Source organism: Limulus polyphemus, unplaced genomic scaffold (assembly GCF_000517525.1).
Source record: "Limulus polyphemus unplaced genomic scaffold, Limulus_polyphemus-2.1.2 Scaffold3173, whole genome shotgun sequence".
Lineage (NCBI taxonomy): Eukaryota > Metazoa > Arthropoda > Merostomata > Xiphosura > Limulidae > Limulus > Limulus polyphemus.
In genome coordinates this window covers 94,960-116,232 of record NW_013668783.1, presented here as the reverse complement: position 1 = coordinate 116,232, position 21,273 = coordinate 94,960, and the positions used below count along the sequence as shown (strand labels likewise).

The following is a 21,273-nucleotide window of genomic DNA, read 5'->3' as shown; positions in this document are numbered from 1 at the left end:
AAAACACAGCCAAGACAAATTACTTTGTACAGACCAAAGGACAGTTTTTATGTTATTTGATATGGTAATATGAGTGCACTTGTAGCTGCGTCATTGTAATTTCTGAATTGCTAGCTAGGCATCGCTGAATGGTCAATATACTAAAAATAATAAATATATATAAATGTATAATGTTATGAGATTTAAGCTATTTAGTCTAAACATTTATATTTTCGTATTATAATTTGGGTTCATTACAGAATGAAAGATGCATAATTTATATTTATTTTCTAATTTTGTATGGTTGTGAGATCAGTCAAATCTACTGAACTCGTACAGAGATTAGTTATTGAAAATAGTAGATAAAACATAAAGTTTTTTATAAGAAACATTTGATAAATATTTGGACATTATAAAGATTTCACACGTGAAATTTCAAAATTTTCTGATATATAGTCTTCAACTAACTTATCTTTTACATGATAAACTATAAAATCTCATAAGTTGTTATATTAATAAGTAGTTGGTAAAACTTTTGGTTTACATAGTAAATTTGTTATTTTAAATTCCTTTAGAGATGTATGATCCCTGTTGTGAATAAGTTTTTTCTTTCAGTTTATTTTCTATGGATTTTTCCAATGTGCTGATGCTTTCTTGTTCATCTTTACTTTTCTTCCACTTCGTTTTGCTCTCTCAGTTTGGTTTTTGGTTACCCGTTCTCTTCGACTGCTGGTCAGGTAGGTAAAAATAGGTGATAATTTTTGTATATTTCCCCTATTTTTGGAATTTTGCAGAAGTTTCAGGGAAGGAAAATAGTTGCATTTTTTGTTTAAATCTTTAGATGTCATGTTTATCACTGTACTTGTATATTCATTTGCATAAAAACAATGTTAAAAAGTATGGGGAAGACCTACACTTAATGGATAGTTCCATTAATCTTCTCCTTAGAATTTAATATAAGTAGTTAATCTCTCTACACTTTGATTTTTTGATATAAACTAATTTGGTCATTCAGCATATGATATGCAATAAAACCACTAACACAATTCTACAGAAGTGACTGACAACATTAAACACACATTTCTTCCCATTCTCTAACATCTGATGCCATACGTAACCATCAGAGGCTCTAAAATGGTGCATATCATTTTCTCGTGATTTCCCAAATGAACTGTATTTTTTTCAGTGTGTACATTCATATTTTATCTTCTTCATCTTTTCACCATTTGAATTTAAAAAGTCTTGAATAAGCTGTCTTTAATATACAAAAACTAAAATAATCATTGAAGTTAATGGGTGTTGGAACTAAACATGTAATGATTGCTAATTTATTACTTTTACTGATCTAAAAGTAATTTACTATTTTACTGAGTATGTTGTGTAAAATGATTTTTTCATACTTGTTATACAAAGCTAGTATATGTGCCTTTCCAGATTATAACTTTTCACTTTGTTATTATTATCTCTGTAATTTTGCAAAGACTTTAACTTTCACGAAGATGATGTGCGGTTAGTTATTTGGTTATGATAATGTAAAAATGACAATTTACGTAAATAGTTGTTACTTATATATCTGGTTTGATAAACTTTATGAGTATTTCCTATAACAGTACTTAACTCAGTATCTTGTTTATTTCTTAAGTAGGTGTGAATATCATTGTATTAGTACATGTAGTCTCCTGTGCTTTTGATGTTAAAGGTAATTGTAATAGTGTTAATGTCAGGGAATAGTGTGGGTATTTAAAATAAGGTAATATGTTTCAGAGAATTAGTTAGATAATATTTGATAATAGTGTTTTAGTAAAGAAGTTCTTGAAAATACAGTTTGTAACATGTTAATAACTAATTTTGCATTATACACTTATATTTCTTGCATTCTTAAAAATACTAAGAGTGAGGATTCCCAAGTGATAATTTATTAGTTTTTCTGGCAATAAGTATTTCTAGTCCATTTGTTACTATTGTGTACAGGATTATATTTATTGATTAATAAATTATTCTATGTTGTATTATTTCTGCATTTAAGGTGTTCAACACACAATCTGTGGATCATAAGATCAAAACCTGTTGCTAAACATTCTCTTCCTTTCAGCTGTAGAGGCATTATGATCTGATGGTCAATCCCAGTATTTATTGGTAAAGAGTAACTTAAGAGTTGGTAGTGAGTGGTGCTGACTATCTGCCTTCCATCTATTCTATAACTTCAAAATTAGGGATGGCTAGCTCAAATAGCTCATGAGTGGGTTTGTGCAAAACTTCTACATACAAACAGTTTTAGTTCTAATTTATAAAATTAACTTACTTTTGGTCAGTAGTTATTAATACCAGACATTTTGTGTGTTAAGCTCTTTGATGTGTGAATATCACATTGCTTCACAAGTTTGTCCTTTCTTAATTATTGCTTTTTTTTACCTCTAGAGAATTTAAAACATAATACATTTTAACATTATGTTTTGGACAATAAGGGACTATTTGGTCCTTTCTGACCATCCCTTAGAAAAAGTAAACATTTTAATTCACCATGTATGTTTCAGTAAATTATCTACGGTATTTTTGTCTTAAGTTAAAAAAAATTAAGAACTTTTATTCTCAGCTAAATAAAAATGGATGTTGCAAGCTCAGTAATGGTTAAATTGTTCACATAAATATGTTTATTTATTAATTTATAGTTTTTTTGCTTAATAATAATGTTTTTACAACTGAAGTGAAAATTGGAGAAATAACTGTATAATAATTCTGTATAATGTTATAAAGTTTAAATTACAACTATAATGAGTGACAATGAAGTGATGAGTGACTAAAATTTTCCATGAGTCTATACAAATAGTTAAAAGCTGATGGAACCAAAATACATGAAAGTTCACAGTTTCAAATATTTTTGTTACTGTTTCCAATTTATAAGATATAGACTAAAGAAAACAATTATAATGAACTTGTCAGGCAAAATTAGCGATAGTAAACAGTTCTAATACTCTTTTTTTAAAACATTTCTTTTATTCTGTTTTTCCAGTATTTGTAAAAAGTAAGGTAAAAATGAGGCAAAGTGTGTATGTAATTTTGATAGATCTTTTTTTTTTTTCTGTTGTTAAAGCTCCCTCCTTCATAGGAAGTCATCCTCTCCAAGACTGAGAGTTCTTCAGCCTGCTGAAATATGTGACTTTCTGAAAGGAATAATTTTAATTTTAGTAAGCATTATGATGAGTTATATGGATACATCCATGTTGTATCATATTGTAAAGAGTCAGTCGGTCATCAAACTGTACATATTTTTCAATATGCTAGAGGTACGTGAAGAAACTTAAGTTTAAAGATTAAATACATATTGTATAAAGTAAGTCTTAAATTGTTTTTCTTTTGAACATTTTAGAGATAATTTTAATGGCTATGTTTTGTTTTATCATATCGCAAAAAGTCAGTTTTTATTCTAACTCCTAATTTTTTCTATCTGACTAAAACTGTATGAATATTTTAAACTAAGTTTTTCATATAAAAACTGAAATGAAACACGACTTATCCTCTACATATTGTATATTGGCTGTTTTTTTATCACTGCTGACATATTATTTCTGCTGCTTTAATATAGAACAGTGTTTATGTACTAGTTTTATTAATGAATCTTCAAAACAGTCTGAGTGTAAAAGTTGTTTTAGAATATTAACAGAATATAAAAAAAAAATTATGCTATCTAGCATTCTATTTTCATCTAAACATAAACATACTTTCTACAAATATTACAATGTTTGTTTACAATGCATGATTATATATATTTATGTTACTGTGCTCAGAATTTCAGTGTGTGTGTGTTTTATGTTTCAGGTCATATTGACCTGATGCAATTTCAAATAAAATGAAAGAGTATTAACCTGATAAAATATTTTCCTTTAGTTAGTTTTTACTGTTATCTTAAATGGTATAAACTTATGTAAACTCTCATTATAAAGATATATTTAATTGCTTCATAGCATTATGGAAACAAGCGTAAGGTCAAATAAACCTGAAACAAAATAGGAGTGTTTAGGATGTGAACTGTGTTACTAGCAAATGAACCAAATTATTTATCAATACTAGTATAAAAGCCTGTCAAAAATGACAGGAAACCATTGTTGAATCATTAACGAAAATTATAAAATTTAACTAAAACGTATTTATCTGTATCTCCAAAATGCACCTACTCTTCACACATTTTCATCAGTCTCGAAGTAATTCTTTAATCACCACATTTTTAGTAAAAAGTATGCAGAAAAATTAAATGTTATTGTGAACAAAAGTACATGTGCACTCTGAAAGAGACTTAGATAGCAATCTTGAGGCTTTTCACCATATTCTATATCAGGAAGTAGAAAACATAGTGCGGATATTCTGACACAAACATTCAACTCTTTTGACTGTACAAAGGATAAAAGATATTTGGTTGTAATAAACTTTTATTTATATTTATGTTTTAAGGCCAAGTATATAATATATGTGTTAAAATATATTGTGGCTACAACTTCTGAATTAAGCTGTTTTGCTGTTATATCACCAAAGTTATCAAAAAAATAAATAATAAAAAACAAACCTTTCTAACAAATCAACATGAATATTTAGCATTCAACACTTTAGTTGGCTGAAGAACAATCAGGTGATAGATTTGTTGCTAAGCAATGATGTATATTGTAGAACATTACCAAAAAAAAGGATTGTGAAAGCACTCTTGACAGTCTTTTACAGTTACCTAATGTTTTAGTCTAAGAAAACTATAGCTCTGATACATCACACATTGAAAACATTAATGCTAAGTGTTTATCCTCATAAAAGTAGTTTTGTACCAAATAGTCTAATACAAATAGTGTGCTAATCACAGTATGTATTGCAATATCATCCAAAGGCTGTAGATTAAGAACAATGCTTTTTATTTCAGTAAATAGTTTTGTTACTGGTTAGAGGAGATTGTTAGAATGTATGAAATATTTTTCTGTACAAGTTATAGGGACTGATAAAGATGTACACAACACATGCATATCCAAAAAATGAATTAGTTAATAATTTTATATTTAACTTTTAGGATCACAGTTTTAAAGATAAATTTTTGACAATGATTAAAAACAAATGGTTAGTTTTTTTATTGAAAATTTTCAAATACAGATTGTTACAATAGGTGCATGTAACATTGTAACTATACACTAGAATATATCCAGAGCCATCATTTATATGGAGAAGAGTTACCACAACAAATCATCTATTCATGTTGTACATGTTAGTATGTCATATTGAAACTTTTAGGATCACAGTTTTAAAGATAAATTTTTAACAATGATTAAAAACAAATGGTTAGTTTTTTTATTGAAAATTTTCAAATACAGATTATTACAATAGGTGCATGTAACATTGTAACTATACACTAGAATATATCCAGAGCCATCATTTGTATGGAGAAGAGTTACCACAACAAATCATCTATTCATGTTGTACATGTTAGTATGTCATATTGAAACTAAACTTGATAGAATGTGTATCGTGTATGTATAATATTTATCAGATGGACAGAACTGTCACATTGACTAATGAATTTTCAGTTTATTAAGTTATATGTGGCACAAATCACTGCAACAACAGTACCAAAATGATATAATATTTGGTGATTGAGAATGTGACTGTATCTTCATGAAATAAGAAACACTGAGAATTTCATGTGAGGAATGTTTTTTCCATTTATGTTTTTATATTTTACCTCCCTTTACATCTGTTTTACTTTTTAGTAGAGTGTTTTTATGTTTCTGATAGTAAGATAAAAAGTGATAAATTAAGATTCAAGAGAATTCTTAATAAGAACTGTCATTGTTGTTGTTTGGTACATTTTATGATACGTACAACTGTATTTTTTTATTTTATTTTTCTAAATTTTTTGTGTTTTTTGTAATCTAAAAATTGTATTACATGTACCTTGACTTGAAATTTGTTTTCAACTTAAAATTTGTTAAATAAAGTCAGAACAAGTGATGGTCTTATTAATTTTGTGTGTGTTAATTTGTGATGGTAAAATTTATTTATTTATTATTTATATAAACAAAGGTTTTTAACAAAAAGTAATTTTTTATTATCTTTGTGTGGAATTTTAAAGAGAAACTTTAATTTTAGGTAGCTGATAAGTTATTCTCATCATTTGGGCAAGATATTCTTGATGCTCTCTTCTGGACAGCAACAGAACCTAGGGATCGGAAGCGAGAACACCTTGGAGTTATTCCACATTTCGGAATGGCTGTTGGATATGTTTGTATCCTTTTATGTTTGTGTTATATAAATAGACTGTGGTTGATAACAACTTGCGTAAATGTGCTGTTTGTTAAAAGTTTTACTGAATATCCACAGATATTTGTATAAAGGACTGAAAGTATGTAAAGTCCTTTCTTATAAAGATAATATAAAATACTAAGTCTAGTCTCAGCTTGTACAACCAACCACCAGTTGCCTACAATCAGCATCAAATATTCCTGCCACATTATTCAAAAACAAGAAATTAATACATACAGTTTCATTTGGCCAACAGCAAAGTATTATTATTATTTTTTTATATAAAATTTTACATAGATACTGTTACTGAATCTTATATTGAACATTGGCCAGTACGTACCAGTACTCACATGTAAAAAAAAGCTTAAGAAAAACAATTTTAGTAGTTTACTGAGTTTTATATGTATAGTATATGGGATGTCTTTCTTTAACTAACTATCAGTTACTCATACTGTTCTAGTATTGTTGCAAGCCACAACATTGAATGTTGCAATCAACTCCCAGAATAAAGCATTGTTAACCATAATGATGTCCAATAATGTAAGTGTATATTGCTTTGTAAAATTAAACATTGAATTATTTTTATTTTGTATATAAGTCAGTTTAAAATAGGAAGTATTGGTTTTATAGTTTATATGAAGTAGCTTTTAACATTTCATGGCTTTTGTGTAATTAATTCAAAATGGTTTGAAGGTATCAGAAAGTGATTATAAATTTAACAACAGATTATGTTACAATCACTTTCCTCTGTACACAGAAAGCTATATTCCTCTTAAAGTCACATTAACCTGCCTGAGAAATCTGCCAACCACCAGTCTTGTGAATACTCCCATTATTTGACAAGGCAACAAATAAAGCTGCACCAGGATTGGTGGGAATGTGTATGGAGGTGATTATCTAATGGAAATACATTTTCAATTAAGGAAAATGTTAACTTCCAATATAATCACTTACTCCATTCACAGGAAGCTAGAATCCCACCTTGATATGGTGGAGGAACTGGCACAAAATTTACCTATATGAGCTCCATTCAGCAAGCATCTGAAGGAAACCCATGTGATGTGACACCCTATGGTAGGGGCTTCATAGGAACATACCCATAGAAGACTGCATCTCCTATCATCCAGGTTATTTCATTCACCTGTGAGTAGGATTAGAAGAGGTGAAAGGCCTGAAGTACATCACAAGGATGGGTGGAATAGGTACTTGATCGTCTGAGTACTTGCATACAAGAAGTCAGATGGCCAATAAGTGTAGTGAGGTTGGGGCTCATTCAGACCATACCTCTTGTGCACAATTCTTCAACCATTAGTCTCTACAGGTCAAAACCAGCTGTGGGAAGAGGGCACTTGTGATAAATATATGTGCTCAGCTTCTGTACCATCAGACACTTTGGGCCCCTTGCCAGTTGGGGGAGGAGGGCACAGGGTATTCACTTCTGTTTATTGGACACAATTAGTATGGATACTTATATAACCATGTCAGAATTTAAAGTATAATATTTTTTTCCAATTGTCAAAATAAAAGGCTTTTACTTATACTTCTTAATAGTATGAATATATATACTGTGTTGTTCTTGTTGATTGGCTTAGGTTTCTTTTACAGTAGGGGTCTGTGACTTGTTAGCGATAAGTTCAATGATAAATGAGCAGCACACACTTCACTTGTTTTCAAAATATATATATATATATATATATTCGTAACAAGTTAAATGTATGTACAACAAATTCTTCACACTATAGAGATTACAGGCATATCATAAACGCTATATATAGTTTATATGTATATAGTTCTCTTCTTCTTGTCAAAATCCACTTAGGCCTATTCAATTGCTTTAGAATTTCAGTTGACAAGCCAAACTATCTTCTCTATTACTATCACACTAGTATTCTGTGTGTGATTCACTTACAATTGTGGCACGAGTCACCATAATCGTTTGGTCTTTCTTCTTAAGATCCTCTGTTCCTTTTTTCAAAGTGCACTCTGGCTGATTCAATTACTTTAGATCCATGCTTTCATGGAATAAATTATTTTTCTTATCTCCTTTTCTACTGTTAGTCTTACTGCAACATATTAAATGTTAGGCTTTTGTCAGTTGTTAGGCCTATCACTTCTACGGTACTTAACTTCACGCCAAACTTTTCCTTCCTGCTTGTCTCATGCTATTTATATATTTATCACCTAATCATATGTCCACCTTCTATATTTTCAATGTCAATGTATTGCACTAGATGTTTAATAGTCTCAACATCAATAAAATATTAACAAAATATTCTACATTCATCTGCTTTTAATTCTTATTATAACAAAAACTAAACAATAATAAAATATTCACTCACAAAAACAAATCAGTCAATAACATCTAAACTGAACAATCTTTTATATCATGGCAAGAGAGAATAGTAACAAAGGAGGGTAAAAAGGAAAACATGAAGTTGGGAAATGTGGGTACAGGACAGTAGCACAACCAACAAATATTGCATCCCCAAGACTGCAAATATGATATTAAGGAATGGATTTCCAGGAAAGTGGGGGGGGGGGGGATATTAAGAAATTAGGTAGGAAACTGTCAGGTGCAGAGGATGTGGCATGTATTGCAAAAACGTATATGTTTTAGAAAGGATGAAATATGAACAGAAATAGCAAGGGACTATGGAATAGACCTAGAAATTGCAAGAGGAAGGGTTTTTAAAATAGATAAGGAAGCATTATTAAAAAAAAGGGGTTAAGGAAGATGATTGGTGCATATCTGGGTAATAAGTTCTTAGAAAACCTGAAAAGAAGCAAATATGTTCTTCATCCACCACAACTTCAGATTCAAAATTCTGTAAAAGGAATGGTGTAGCAGAAATGGAAGGAGAGAGTCCTGGTGGCAACGTGAACCCCACATGTTGGACAATGGCTGTCACAATCTCAACAAGAAAAGAACTTCATGGATTGTTGATAATTGTGGGTGGGATTTGTACTCACACAAGTAGTAAAAAAAATTCACTTTAAATTGATACTGAAAGGTTGAAAACACAAAGTAAAGTTCAAATAAAATACTTCAACAAAAATAAACACATCTTTGCATGACTGTGCTGAGGAAAAGAACGAGGAATTTTGCGCATGAATGTAGAAAGTGCATTTGCACAAGGAGGTTTGTTGCACTTCTATTGGTGGAGGGTTTTGCTGCATGATAACTCATCATGCAGTAGCTCAAATTCATGTGTTTTATGAAATTTAAGTGGGAGGTTTTACAAGGCTGGTAGCATACAAGTTTTTCAGGTTGGTTGATCCGACTTCAATAGAAAAAATAGCTTTCTGTGTATGGAGATGAGTATCTATCAGAAATATATTTTCAATTAAGGAAAATGTTAACATTTCACTGGTGTATACCAGATTTGTTGTATAAATTTTGGTGGATTGCTTCTGCACTGGATTTCCATAATATTTTATTGTCTGTACCAAAGCATTTGGACATAATGTCATTATGCTACAATAATTAATAGGGATTTTGATCCAGTATAATTAATTCCATATGTACAGATTTTGTATGCGAATTAGTGAAAAATTATTAACTTGGCTTCTATTTATACTCCAGAAAAGCACATACCCATGTTGTGTTCTGAATATCATTGTAAGCTTTCTTATTTATTTATAGAATAAAAGAAAAGAAAATTAAGGCAGTTATTATCAAGTACAGGGGGTCCACATTATACATCATTATGCATTCCTGGATAGTGGGACGTACATCTGAAATGACGTTAAGCAACACAAGTTTCCGTCCACTCTTGAACGAAAAGCGTTCGGATTGTGGTCTTTAGTCATATGTAACTCATTGCACCAAAATGATCCATTGTACAGAGCTCAAAATTTTTTTAAATGTTACTGATATAAACTGAAGTTTTTACATATTAAAAGTGCTACCCTTTATTGAAAAAAAAATGTTTTTTTTTAATAACTCCAAAGCCCCCAAGTAGCACAGTGGTATGTCTGTGGACTTATAATGCTGGAAGCTGGGTTTCAATACCCATGATGTTAGAGCACAGATAACAGATAGCTCATTGTGTAGCTTTGTGCATAACTTTAAACAAACTTTCAAAAAAATAACTCGAATTTTTTAATACTACATTTAAAAATTACACCAATAAAGATATAAAGAAACCCTCACATACAGTTCTAGTGAAATTCATCTTCTTGTTGTGAGTAGAGTACTTTTATTTAAAATCGTTCTGTTTTAAAGAAATAGTTGTTGTACATAACGTAGTTATTTTTATATTTGTCTGAATCTTGAATACCCAAAGTGTGAAATTTTTGTATGGATTTTGTTTGTGGTGTCATTGAGTAGATGTTGCCACATTTCATTCAGACATTGCGATCTTGTATTCGAGCGCAACAGAGATAGATAGATATATGGATGGCTCCATTATAGTAAGATATTAAATTTTTGAAAAGAACAGTAAAAGTTAACTTCAAATTGAAAACAAAATTATAAATGCTACACATTGATCAGATGTATGCATTTTGCATTATAATAAAAATATTAAAACTGATCTTGAGAAAGTTAAAATTCTGTTTGATGCACTAACCTTTGTTTTCTAGTTTGTAGAACTGAAAGGGATGGTCTTTAAAAAATTTGAAAAGAAAAACCTTTTCCTGATGTCCTGTAGTGATGTAAGAGAAAGGTTCCATTACTTGATCCTTCTATTTATTGTTATAATACAAACTATGAAGGAATACAACTGGAGACAAGGTAAAATGAGATAAGTTATATATATTATTATTGTTTAAATTACAAGATACAGTATTTTTTCTTAAGTTGAAGTGGCATATTATGACTCCTGGTCATATTATTTAAATTGGGAATTACTGAGTGTAAAGATAATGTGACATAAACTCTGTACTGGAAAAACTTAAATCAGGAAATCTTGAGTTTGAAAAAAAAAGAATATTTTCTTGCAATGTTGTGTTTGCACTGATTTTTTTAACAATCAAAATTTTCTGCATAGTAAGTAAAAACAAACTTAATACAACAGGTATAATCCAGTTACTTAACTTGATTGCACAAATTTGTATATTTGTTGAAAATAAAATTAATTCTGTAATTTTAGTGTAATGTTATGTCAAGTCTCAAGTTTGAGAAATTTTTGTGAATAATGGATTCATGTTTCTCTCTCTCTTTAAGATCATTTTCTGGTGTTATTTCTTGACTGTGTGCTAGTAATGTTGGCTGAAGTGGTGGTTGACTGGTTAAAACATGCCTTTATTACAAGATTTAATGAAATATCTCATGAGGTAAGGTAATATGAAAATATACAAGAATTTGAAAAAACCTGATACTCCACTTATCTTGTACGCTGTTTTCATAAACGTAGGTAATGACATATGCTTGTTAGTAATGAGAATGCCTGTATCTCATTTCATGTAAATGTTGAGCTTTTTATATATGTATTTTTAGATGTTTTGTACTTCATAATGGGATATTTTTTTAGCAATGCCTTTTTTATTAGATTTATTATAAAAACATTACTAATCCTTATAAAAAAATATTCTACATCATATCCAGTGATTACATTATACTTTTCAATAGTTTTGATTTACTTCTGAATAAGCTATTAATTAGTTATTTTGAATGTAACAAATATGTATATTTAACCATAAGTATTGTGTAAGTAAAAATAACAATTTTGTTTCCAAAATGAGTACAAAATTGGATTTTATCTCTTCCAGTGGTAAGTTAAAGACGAATGAGTTATACCTTTGTGAGGTCATGGCATCACATGGTGTTTGCTGCTTTCATTTGAACACTGCTAAGATGACTCCTGCACTGGTGTATGAAAACAAATTGCTGCAGGGGTTATTCTTAGATAGATATCACATTAGTGAACATCTGAACTTTTATATGAATAGGGGAACGAAGAAAAAATTTTCAACTAACTACCAAGCCACTCTATGAAACATAATTTAAGTAATGACATTAAATCATTTATTTAGGCATTTTTTTGGGCCAGGTCAAAATATTTATTTTAAGCACTGCATTAGGTACTTTATATGTACCTTGTGTAATATTGAAAAGAAAGTACATAAACTGTATTTTTTTATATATATATTTATGAACTAGATATATATATATATGTGTGTAACTTTACAGTGTCTTTAAGATATATCATTCAGAAGCAAGTAAAAGTAAGTTTATTTTGCATATATAGATTGTGATATAAAGAAAGACTGGCAAGATCAGTGACTGAAAGTCAGTATCAGTGTTAGTTTTCAAGTAGTAAGTAATTAAAATAGAATAGAAAAAATGAAATTTTTTGATACCACATTCAAGTCAACAGAAACAAATCTGGGGATATTTACATTTTGTCCTTATAGGGTGCTATTGTGTGACAAAAATGTTTTTACATATGCAGATAAGATGATTATAAAAAAGTATTTAATTTGAATATTTTTGCATTTTACAGTTATATTTCTTAAAAAAAGAAGAATGTACTAATGTTTAGGAAAAATAAATTTTCAGGAAATCCCTAAGTTCCCCAAGGGGTGGGGTGAAAAATCTTACTCATTTGAAACCTTGAAACTGAGATGATTCATTTGGAACAATTTTCTAGTCTGTGTGACCAGCACAGACACTGAATCTTATTATACAGATATTAATCGATTGTGGAACAAGTTTTCAACTTAATTTTCTTCATAGACATTAAATGCTTCAAAAATACTTTTTGTGTTAAAGACATTAGAGCTTTATTGTGCTACATCTTCTATTACTGATCTAGCTTAGTATTGGACTTCTGTAAAACCAGGACAAGCAGCTACTTGGAGCTTAATAGCTCTTTTTCTAAACAAATAAAAAAAGTTATTTTACTTTGCTGTCATGATTGTCCAAATAATGAAGGTTCATAGGCTGCATAAAATTGCATTTAAAATTCAAATGTGTTCATTATTTTATTTTTTGTAAAAGAAGCAACAAAATATGTGATTTTTGATGTCTTGAAATAACACCTAGGTATTTAATTCAAAATCATTTGGGGTATCATAGCTTCCAAAAGCCTCATGGCTAGCATGCAACTTACTGATAGTCTGTATGAACTGATTACCTTGCTGTCCCTCTAAACTCTCATCATTAGTATGCAATAATTATTGATGGTCTGTTTTAGCTGATTCTCCTGCTTCTTTGGGCTTTACTCTTGCTAAAGCCAGTGGAGTGTCATAAAATTGAATGTTGCTTGAAACTGTAGTCCTCTAAGTGATTTCGTATGTTTACTTTTAATTTAAGACTTAGCAGAAACTAAATCTTGGTACATAGCTTTAGCCCAGTGACTGAATTTATGCCTGTAAGACCCTGTGTTTGTGTATAGCTGAATTTGATAAACAGTTTTAATTCCAGTGTAGTAAGCACTTCATAATTCAAATTGTACATCACTAATTTGTCATTATTTTTCTTTAGGTCTATAGAGATTACACTGTGAGTCTAGCATATGATATGGCTGGAAGTAAGCTGAAAAATGTAAGTACACTTTATAATGACAGAAAATGAGAAACTTGCAAGTACATTTATATTGTGTATTTTATAAAGCCTGTTTGAAGAAATGTGACTTTAAAGTTTTGTTAAGGGTTTTTACAGGGATTTCATTATTAAATTGTAACATTTATTAAATTTATAAAATGGATCTAAAACAGTTAATTAAATTTTTTCAAAGGTATAGAAATGCTTTCAAGAGGGTCAATAGATTTTATTGAGAAATTTCGTCCATAATACTCTTTTTATACAGCCATGCCAGTCTGTTTTTTCATTGTCTTGGGGAAAACAATTCCAACTTTGACTTAGGTGTTGAATCATTTATACTTGCTAAGGGATATCCAACAAATTTAAAGGATGATTGGATAATGCTTGTTAATACTAGTTCCCCTTTTACTTCCAGTTAAATAATGAATGACTTCATACTTAACCCACACATTTCCTTCTAATTTTTGGGATTGGTCAGAATTTGATTTTTTTATTTATATAAATTATGTCCCACATCTTGTTTTGTAAACTACCAAGAATATGATTAACTTCAAAGTTTATTAAAACAACTTTCGGTCCCTGCTGAAATGAAAGATAAGTCCCGATTACAAAACAATTTGCATGTGTGTGCTTACAGTGCTGAAGTACTCTTAATCCTTACAAAAAAGGAATGAAATGGCCAAGTATAACATTTAAACAAATGATAAGCTTGGCCAGCTAAATCTGTATTCATATTAGGGTAAAACTGATTTCTCCCTTCCTCTCATTCTGGTTGCTTTCCTCCCCAGTATGCCTTCAAAACCTTTACAGGAAAATTGTAAAAGGTTGGAAACTTTTCAGTTTTTTACCTAATGAAATTCATATTCTTATGAGAATTAAAATATAAGCTAATCAGTTTATAACAGATGACCTTCTGAATCTTCTTTAACATTGTGTGACACTTCATCAATTAAAGGGTTGACATTTAGGAGAAGTGCATGGGATTGATAAGAAATAGACTATCATGAAATGAACATTAACTTTTTTGGATACATAATAGTACCACACTGGGGAACATATTCCCAAATGTGGCATCTTTCAAACTGGTAAGTACTGAAACTCTATCAAAATGGAGGAAAACTGAAGAAATGAATTTACAAGAGATGAAATAACCTCTTAATTTTTTCTTTTTTTAATGATTAACAGAGTAGGATATTTTAAATTAATATGTAAAGAGGGGTGGTTGAGAGAGTAACAAAATCAGTTTTTTAACATTTCACTTAGTTTTAAGGAAAACAAATAATAGAAAATAAAACTAACAGTGTCATGATGAAATTGCAAGAATGAACTGTTAGGAGTGATAGCTTTCAATATTGTTACTTAATAAACTATTTAGTTATTTATTCAGGAAAACTCCTTAAAGTTGATACCTTGTTATGTTATGATTTAGATAATTTATATAGCTTGAGTGTTAAATTTAGTAATTTTTAGAAGCAATAGTTTATTTTATGTTTGTTTACATGTCTATTTATGAATCATACATTGTGTAGTTCAATAGGTATGAATTGGCGATTGTTATATTATTGCATCATGTTACAAGAACCTTCTGAGTTTTTCTAGTTGTTTTAATTGAGTTTATTGCATCATAATATCTAGTATTGTGTGGAATATTCTAGACCTCTGCGGGGTATAAATATGAATCAAGAATTTAGTTTGATAGATAGATTTAGACTGAGTGATTGTGAGTTTAGCCATAAAAAGCATATAATGACAATTTTTAAAGTGATATTATCACTGATCACATTGTAATAACAGAGTAGAGAAGAATAATACATCTCGTTAATTTATATTCTAAAGTACCTGAGCCAGCCAGAATTGACAGTAGTAAATGGTGGTAGAAGTAGATGTAAACAACAATGACAAATAGGCCTATATTGCACAGCTGTACTGGTGGCAAAATATTGTAGATGTCACAGCCACACCATATAACCTTGTCGACTGACTTTGATAAGTGGATAAAGAGGGGCAAGTGACTTGGGCTTAGAGATGATGATCTATGAGAGTTCGTTAAACAACAAGAGGGAGAAGAGTGTCGGAAGAAGAGATAAAGGAAATGAAGAAGAGGAGAGAGAGAAATAGAAAGAATAAGAGCACAAATTGAGTTTGCCAAGCTCACCCAAAAGAAAGACTGAGTACCCAAGAATGACAATGGGGGTTAGGACCAGCTGACTCTAGCTGCCCAAATTTGATGAACAAAAAGATAGTATGGATGCTTTCCTGGTGAGGTATGAAATATTTGCCCAAAGTCAGAACTGGAACAAAGATGACTGGGCAGTCTGTCTCAGCCCCCTTCTCACAGGAAAAGGCCTATGTAGGCAGGATGTCAGAAGACTCTATGTTACCTTGCTAAAATGCTATGAACTTACCAAAGAAGATTTTCGTTGAAAGTTTAGAGAAGTCAAACCTAACACTGGAGAAACTGTATTTCAGTTTGTGGCACATCTATGGTGATACTTCACAAAGTGAATTGACATGGCCAAGTGTGTAGATGGTTTTGAAGGACTGGCAGATTTACTAATATGTGAACAGTTCTTGATCACACGATCCACTGACTTGTCACTGTTCTTACAAGAGTAAGCACTGAAAGATGTGGGAGATAATCAAACTGGCAGAACAGTATATGGAAGCCCATGGAAGGAGTATAACTGGCAAGTCCAAGTCAAAACCATGGGTGGTTGATCAGAGGCAGGATGCCAACAAAGGTGACAAAAAGTCAACAGACAAAATGGAGAAAAAATGCTATGCTTGTTATAAAATGGAACACATTGCAAGTGAGTGCAAGTCTGTCACCAACAAGCAACAGCAGCAATCTCAACATAAAGCAGCTGAAACTATCTACAAAGATGGTTCTGGCAAAAAACAAGAAAAGAGTGACTGTCACCAAGAATGCTACTGCCAGAAGAAACAGAGGGAAGACAACTCGTCAGATTCACCACAAGAAGGAAATGCTAGCACCGTGATTAAACACTGCAGATTGATGGTTAGCAAATGGGTCAACAGTGCCAGTTGTGATCAGAGCATGTGACACATGCAGAGAAGTGTCAATAAACCACAACTTTCCATTAGATGAAGGGTATTTTGGGGAAAAGGAAGTTAAAGTATGAGATATTGGGTGCAGCTTTGAGAACCAGTCTAGTATCTGATGATCGGATGATGGCCAAAGTACATCTGTGTGTGCTGATTGATAGGATAATGAGACGGTGGACACTCCATACTATGTGGGAGATCTTGAGGCCATGTGTATGATGGCACCCATCTGTGTCTCAGTGAATGGCAATATACCAAGGAGTAGAAGTTTGGAGGAACCAGAGAGAAAAGAGACTGATGACGCATCTGCAGTCACCACAAGAGCTCAAGAAAAGCAAACAAATATCAAGCCCCTGCAAGTCTTGAATGTAAACCTATGGGAACTGAAGGAAACACAGAAGAATGACCATTCACTGCAGAAACTTTGAGACAGTGCCCTGGAGAGAGTCAAGCATAAGACAAAGGGACTTACAGAATAGAGAACTGGAAGGGAGAGCTGTACCAGATCTATCAAGGCAGTTCTACTAGGGAAATTAAACATATCATACCACCAACAGAATATCAGACTCAAGTGATGAAGTTAGCTCACAAGTTGGTTGTTGGAAGACGCATAGGAGCAAAGAATATAGTAGACAAAATTACCAGCAACTTCCACTGGTGGTCATTATAGATGTGCCCAAGTTCTGCAGGTCATGTGACATCTGCAAAAGGAAAGTACCTAGAGGGAAGGTAGCCAAGGTACCACTGGGTAAGATGCCTCTCATAGAAGAGCTGTTCAGCACCTGTATCTAACAAGAGCAGTTGGTATGTACTGACACTAGTTGACTATGTGACACAATACCCAGAAACCATATCAGTGCTGAAGATAAAGATGGAGAGAAAAGCAGAAGCCCTCCTGGAAGTGTTCTGCAGAGTAGGCTTTCCAAAAAAAAGTCCTGAGTGACGGAGGGATGCAGTTTACCTCAGATCTGATGCAGAGGTGTGCAGACTCATCAGCACTAGGCAGTTCTTTACTACCCTGTACAATCCCAGATGTAATGGACTTTGTGAGTCAATGGAGTGTTATAGAGCATGCTGAAGAAGATGTGCCTGGAGTGACCACATGACTGTAACATGTACCTATAGGCAGTATTATTTGCTTACTGAGAAGTCCTACAAGCAAGCACAGGATTTTAACTTTTTGAGTTTCTGTACAAAAGAGCAGTATGAGGTCTGATGCAGATATTGAAAGAGCTGTGGACAGGAGAAGTGAGTTAGAAGTGAGGAACATATACCAGTATGTATTAGACCTCAGAAACTGATTGGAGGAAATTTGTCAACTCACTCCTATGACAAGAAGGCCAAGAATCAATGTTTCAAGGTTGGACAGAAAGGCCTGGTTCTTCTACCCACAGAGAAAAACAAACTCTCCCTGCAGTGGAAAGGGCCTTTTGAAGTGCAGGAAGTGTTCAACAGAATGGACTATAAGGTGAAAGTGGACAGAAAAACCTAGATCTACTACACCAATCTGTTGAAGAGGTACTTCACAAGGGAAGAAGACCTAATGGGTGCAGCTATTGAAGCACAGATGGACATGGCAGGTGTGGCCCATCATATAAGTAGGATCAGAAAATGGTGATTTTGTCATAGGAGATAAAGACCTACTAGACCCAAGACTGCTGGCTGGAGATGAGGCATACAAAGACGTCAACATCAGTGAAGAACTAACTTGCAAGCAGATGAAAGATATACTCTGCCAATATGCAGATATCTTCACATATAGACCAGGCAAGACAGATGTTGTGCAACACAAGATCAAGACCACAACCAGGAATCCAGTCAAGGTGGAGCCCTACTAGATGCCCTATGCTGTGAGAGACCTGATCAAGCAAGAAGTTGAGGTAATGTTAGAAGGTAATCATTGAACCTTTGAATTCAGCCTACTGTTCACCAGTGGTAATTGTGAAGAAGAGGGATGGCTCAAACAGCTTCTGCATAGATTTCCGGAAGCTGAACCTTGTGACAAAGTTCAACTCCAAACCTATGGGAAACCCAGAAACTATTCTGACAAAACTAGATGTGACCAAATTCTTTACCAAGATCAATCTCAGTAAATATTATTGACAGATCACAAAGGAAATAGAATCTAAAAAGAAGACAGTCTTTCTTACACCAGACTTATGCTTTCAGTTCAAGAGGATGCAGTTTGGGTTAGACAACATAGCAGTGACATTGAACACCAACATTGAGCATTTTGTGAACAACATTCTGACTTACACAGTTAGATTGGAAGACTACTGAAGAAACTCGGAGAGCTGTTTGGGCAGCAGGTCTGACCCCTTAAGTGCTTCATTGGTTATTCTGTGCTGGACTTTGTTGGACATAATGTGGGTGACTGACAGCTATGGAAAGAGAAGCTAACCCACATACATGATGCAACAGCTCCAAAAACCAAGCAGCAGGTCAGATCCTTCCTGGGATTTGTGGGATACTATAGGAAGTTCATCCCAAACTAGGCTGAAGTCGTTGAACCACTGACTGACCTGACCAAGAAAGGCCAACCCAACAAGGTGAAGTGGAAAAAAACCACTGCAGATGGCATTCCAGGAGTTGAAGAACAAATTAGGAAGTTTGGTAATCCTTAGAATGCCAGACTTCAACAAACCATTTGTCATTCAGGCTGAACCATCAGATGTTGGAATTGGTGCAGTGCTTCTGCAAAAACATGTAGATGGATTGTTTCCCATAATGTACATTAGTAAAAAGCTGTTGATTAGTGAGAACTACTCTGTGATTGAACAAGTGTCTGGCTGTCATATTTGCCATCCAAAAATTCCAGAACTACCTCTGTGGGAAGGTGTTCATCATCCAGATGGATCATTAGCCCCTTGCATACATCCTGAGGTGCAAAATCGACAGTGCAAGGATCAATAAGTGTGGGCATTGTATCTGCAGAACTACTGGTTCTACATTGAGGTCCTCAAGGGGACTACAAATGTTTGTGTAGACTGTATGAGTAGACTTTGTGCATTAACTGAAAACATTCCTTGTATATAGTATATAAAAAATATTGTAAATATTTTTCTTGAAGAGGTGCTTATTGCTAGATATACAAAACTGTATACGTTTAATGTGTTATTATTTAAGTAGTTTATATAGTGTGAGTGTTAAATTCAGTTGTTTTTAAAAATGATAGTTTATCACGAGTTTATTTATGTAACTGTTTTGGAACTATATATTGTGTAGTTCAGTAATTATGAATTGCTGATTGTTATATCATTGCATCATGTTACTTGAACCTTCTGAGTTTTTCTAGTTGTTTTATTTGAGTATTATTGCATCATAATATCTATTATTGTGGGAAATATTCTAGACCTCTGTGGGGTATAAATACATGTCAAAAATTTAATTCAGTAGATAGATCTGGACTGCGTGATTGTGAATTTAGGCATAAAGAGCATATAGTGTTGATTTTTGAAGTGAAGTTTTAACAGACTGTATTGTAATAACAGAGTAGAGAAGAATTTTGTCTTGTTAGTTTATGTTCTAAAGTAACTGAACCAACCTGTGTGGACTTTGATGAAAAAAAGAGACCGTTATATAAAGCTCTGGATACGACTGTTATAATCAACAGTGTAATGAACAGGTGTGTATATATATGTTTGACTTGTTTTAATATATTATTTTAAAACAAGTGGACTGTTTTTTGTTTATTTAAAAGACAAATTAATTTTAGTAGGCTTTTTAATAAACAAAACAACAAATAAAAACATTCAAGAATATTAGCAATCATCATTTGCAGTTTATTTCTTAAAAAACTGATCGACTGTTCCTTGCTTGAATGTTACGAGGTTGGTCCCAGGGACCAAGCCGTGTCGAAAGAGTTAATAACCCATTGAGTTATATCCGAATTCGCATTAAATTGGGGCATGTAAAATCGGGATTTCACTGTATATTCAATGCAGCACTGGTTCAAATTAGATGTTTGTGAAGTCAAAATACTAAGTCTAGTTTTGTATGAAATATAAACTCAAATTACCGATATTGACAAGTTAGAATATAAAATAAGAGCCTCTTATCTTTTCAGTTTGCTAAGATATTGCTCATGTAATAAATCAAACACAGTGGCACCCTGCCTACCTCTTTTTCATTTTTGGAAACGCTCCCTTATATACACTTACTTCTATATATATGACACAAATAACCAATCAGAAGCTCAGAATGTCCCCCTAGTGGCTCTCTCAGCCATTTTAATGGATTTGGTGCCATTTCTTTTTTTGAACCAATATTTCAATGACGTAGGGTGTGTCTTTAGTCTGCTCGAAATTTCATATTTTTTTAGACTAAAATACATATTAGTTACTAAGCTTGAAAAATTGTATTGGAATTCTATGGTATTAATGTAGTAATTTGTAATTTTTTAGTTATTCAAATGTATGTATAAAAACCTAAAAAAAATATATTTTGTTTCATATCCTCCACATGCAAAG

General features: G+C 32.2%; 1 protein-coding gene across 1 annotated transcript in view; it reads left to right on the top strand.

Moving 5' to 3' along the window:
• Positions 1-21,273, top strand: part of LOC106468811 (transmembrane anterior posterior transformation protein 1 homolog) — a 44,977-nt gene that overhangs the window by 9,142 nt on the left and 14,562 nt on the right. The window contains exons 3-9 of the mRNA XM_022397167.1: positions 595-716; positions 3,071-3,263; positions 6,097-6,232; positions 6,692-6,789; positions 10,834-10,984; positions 11,417-11,526; positions 13,679-13,738. Coding sequence (XP_022252875.1) covers positions 595-716; positions 3,071-3,263; positions 6,097-6,232; positions 6,692-6,789; positions 10,834-10,984; positions 11,417-11,526; positions 13,679-13,738 — 870 coding nt within the window. The remainder of the gene's footprint in view (positions 1-594; positions 717-3,070; positions 3,264-6,096; positions 6,233-6,691; positions 6,790-10,833; positions 10,985-11,416; positions 11,527-13,678; positions 13,739-21,273) is intronic.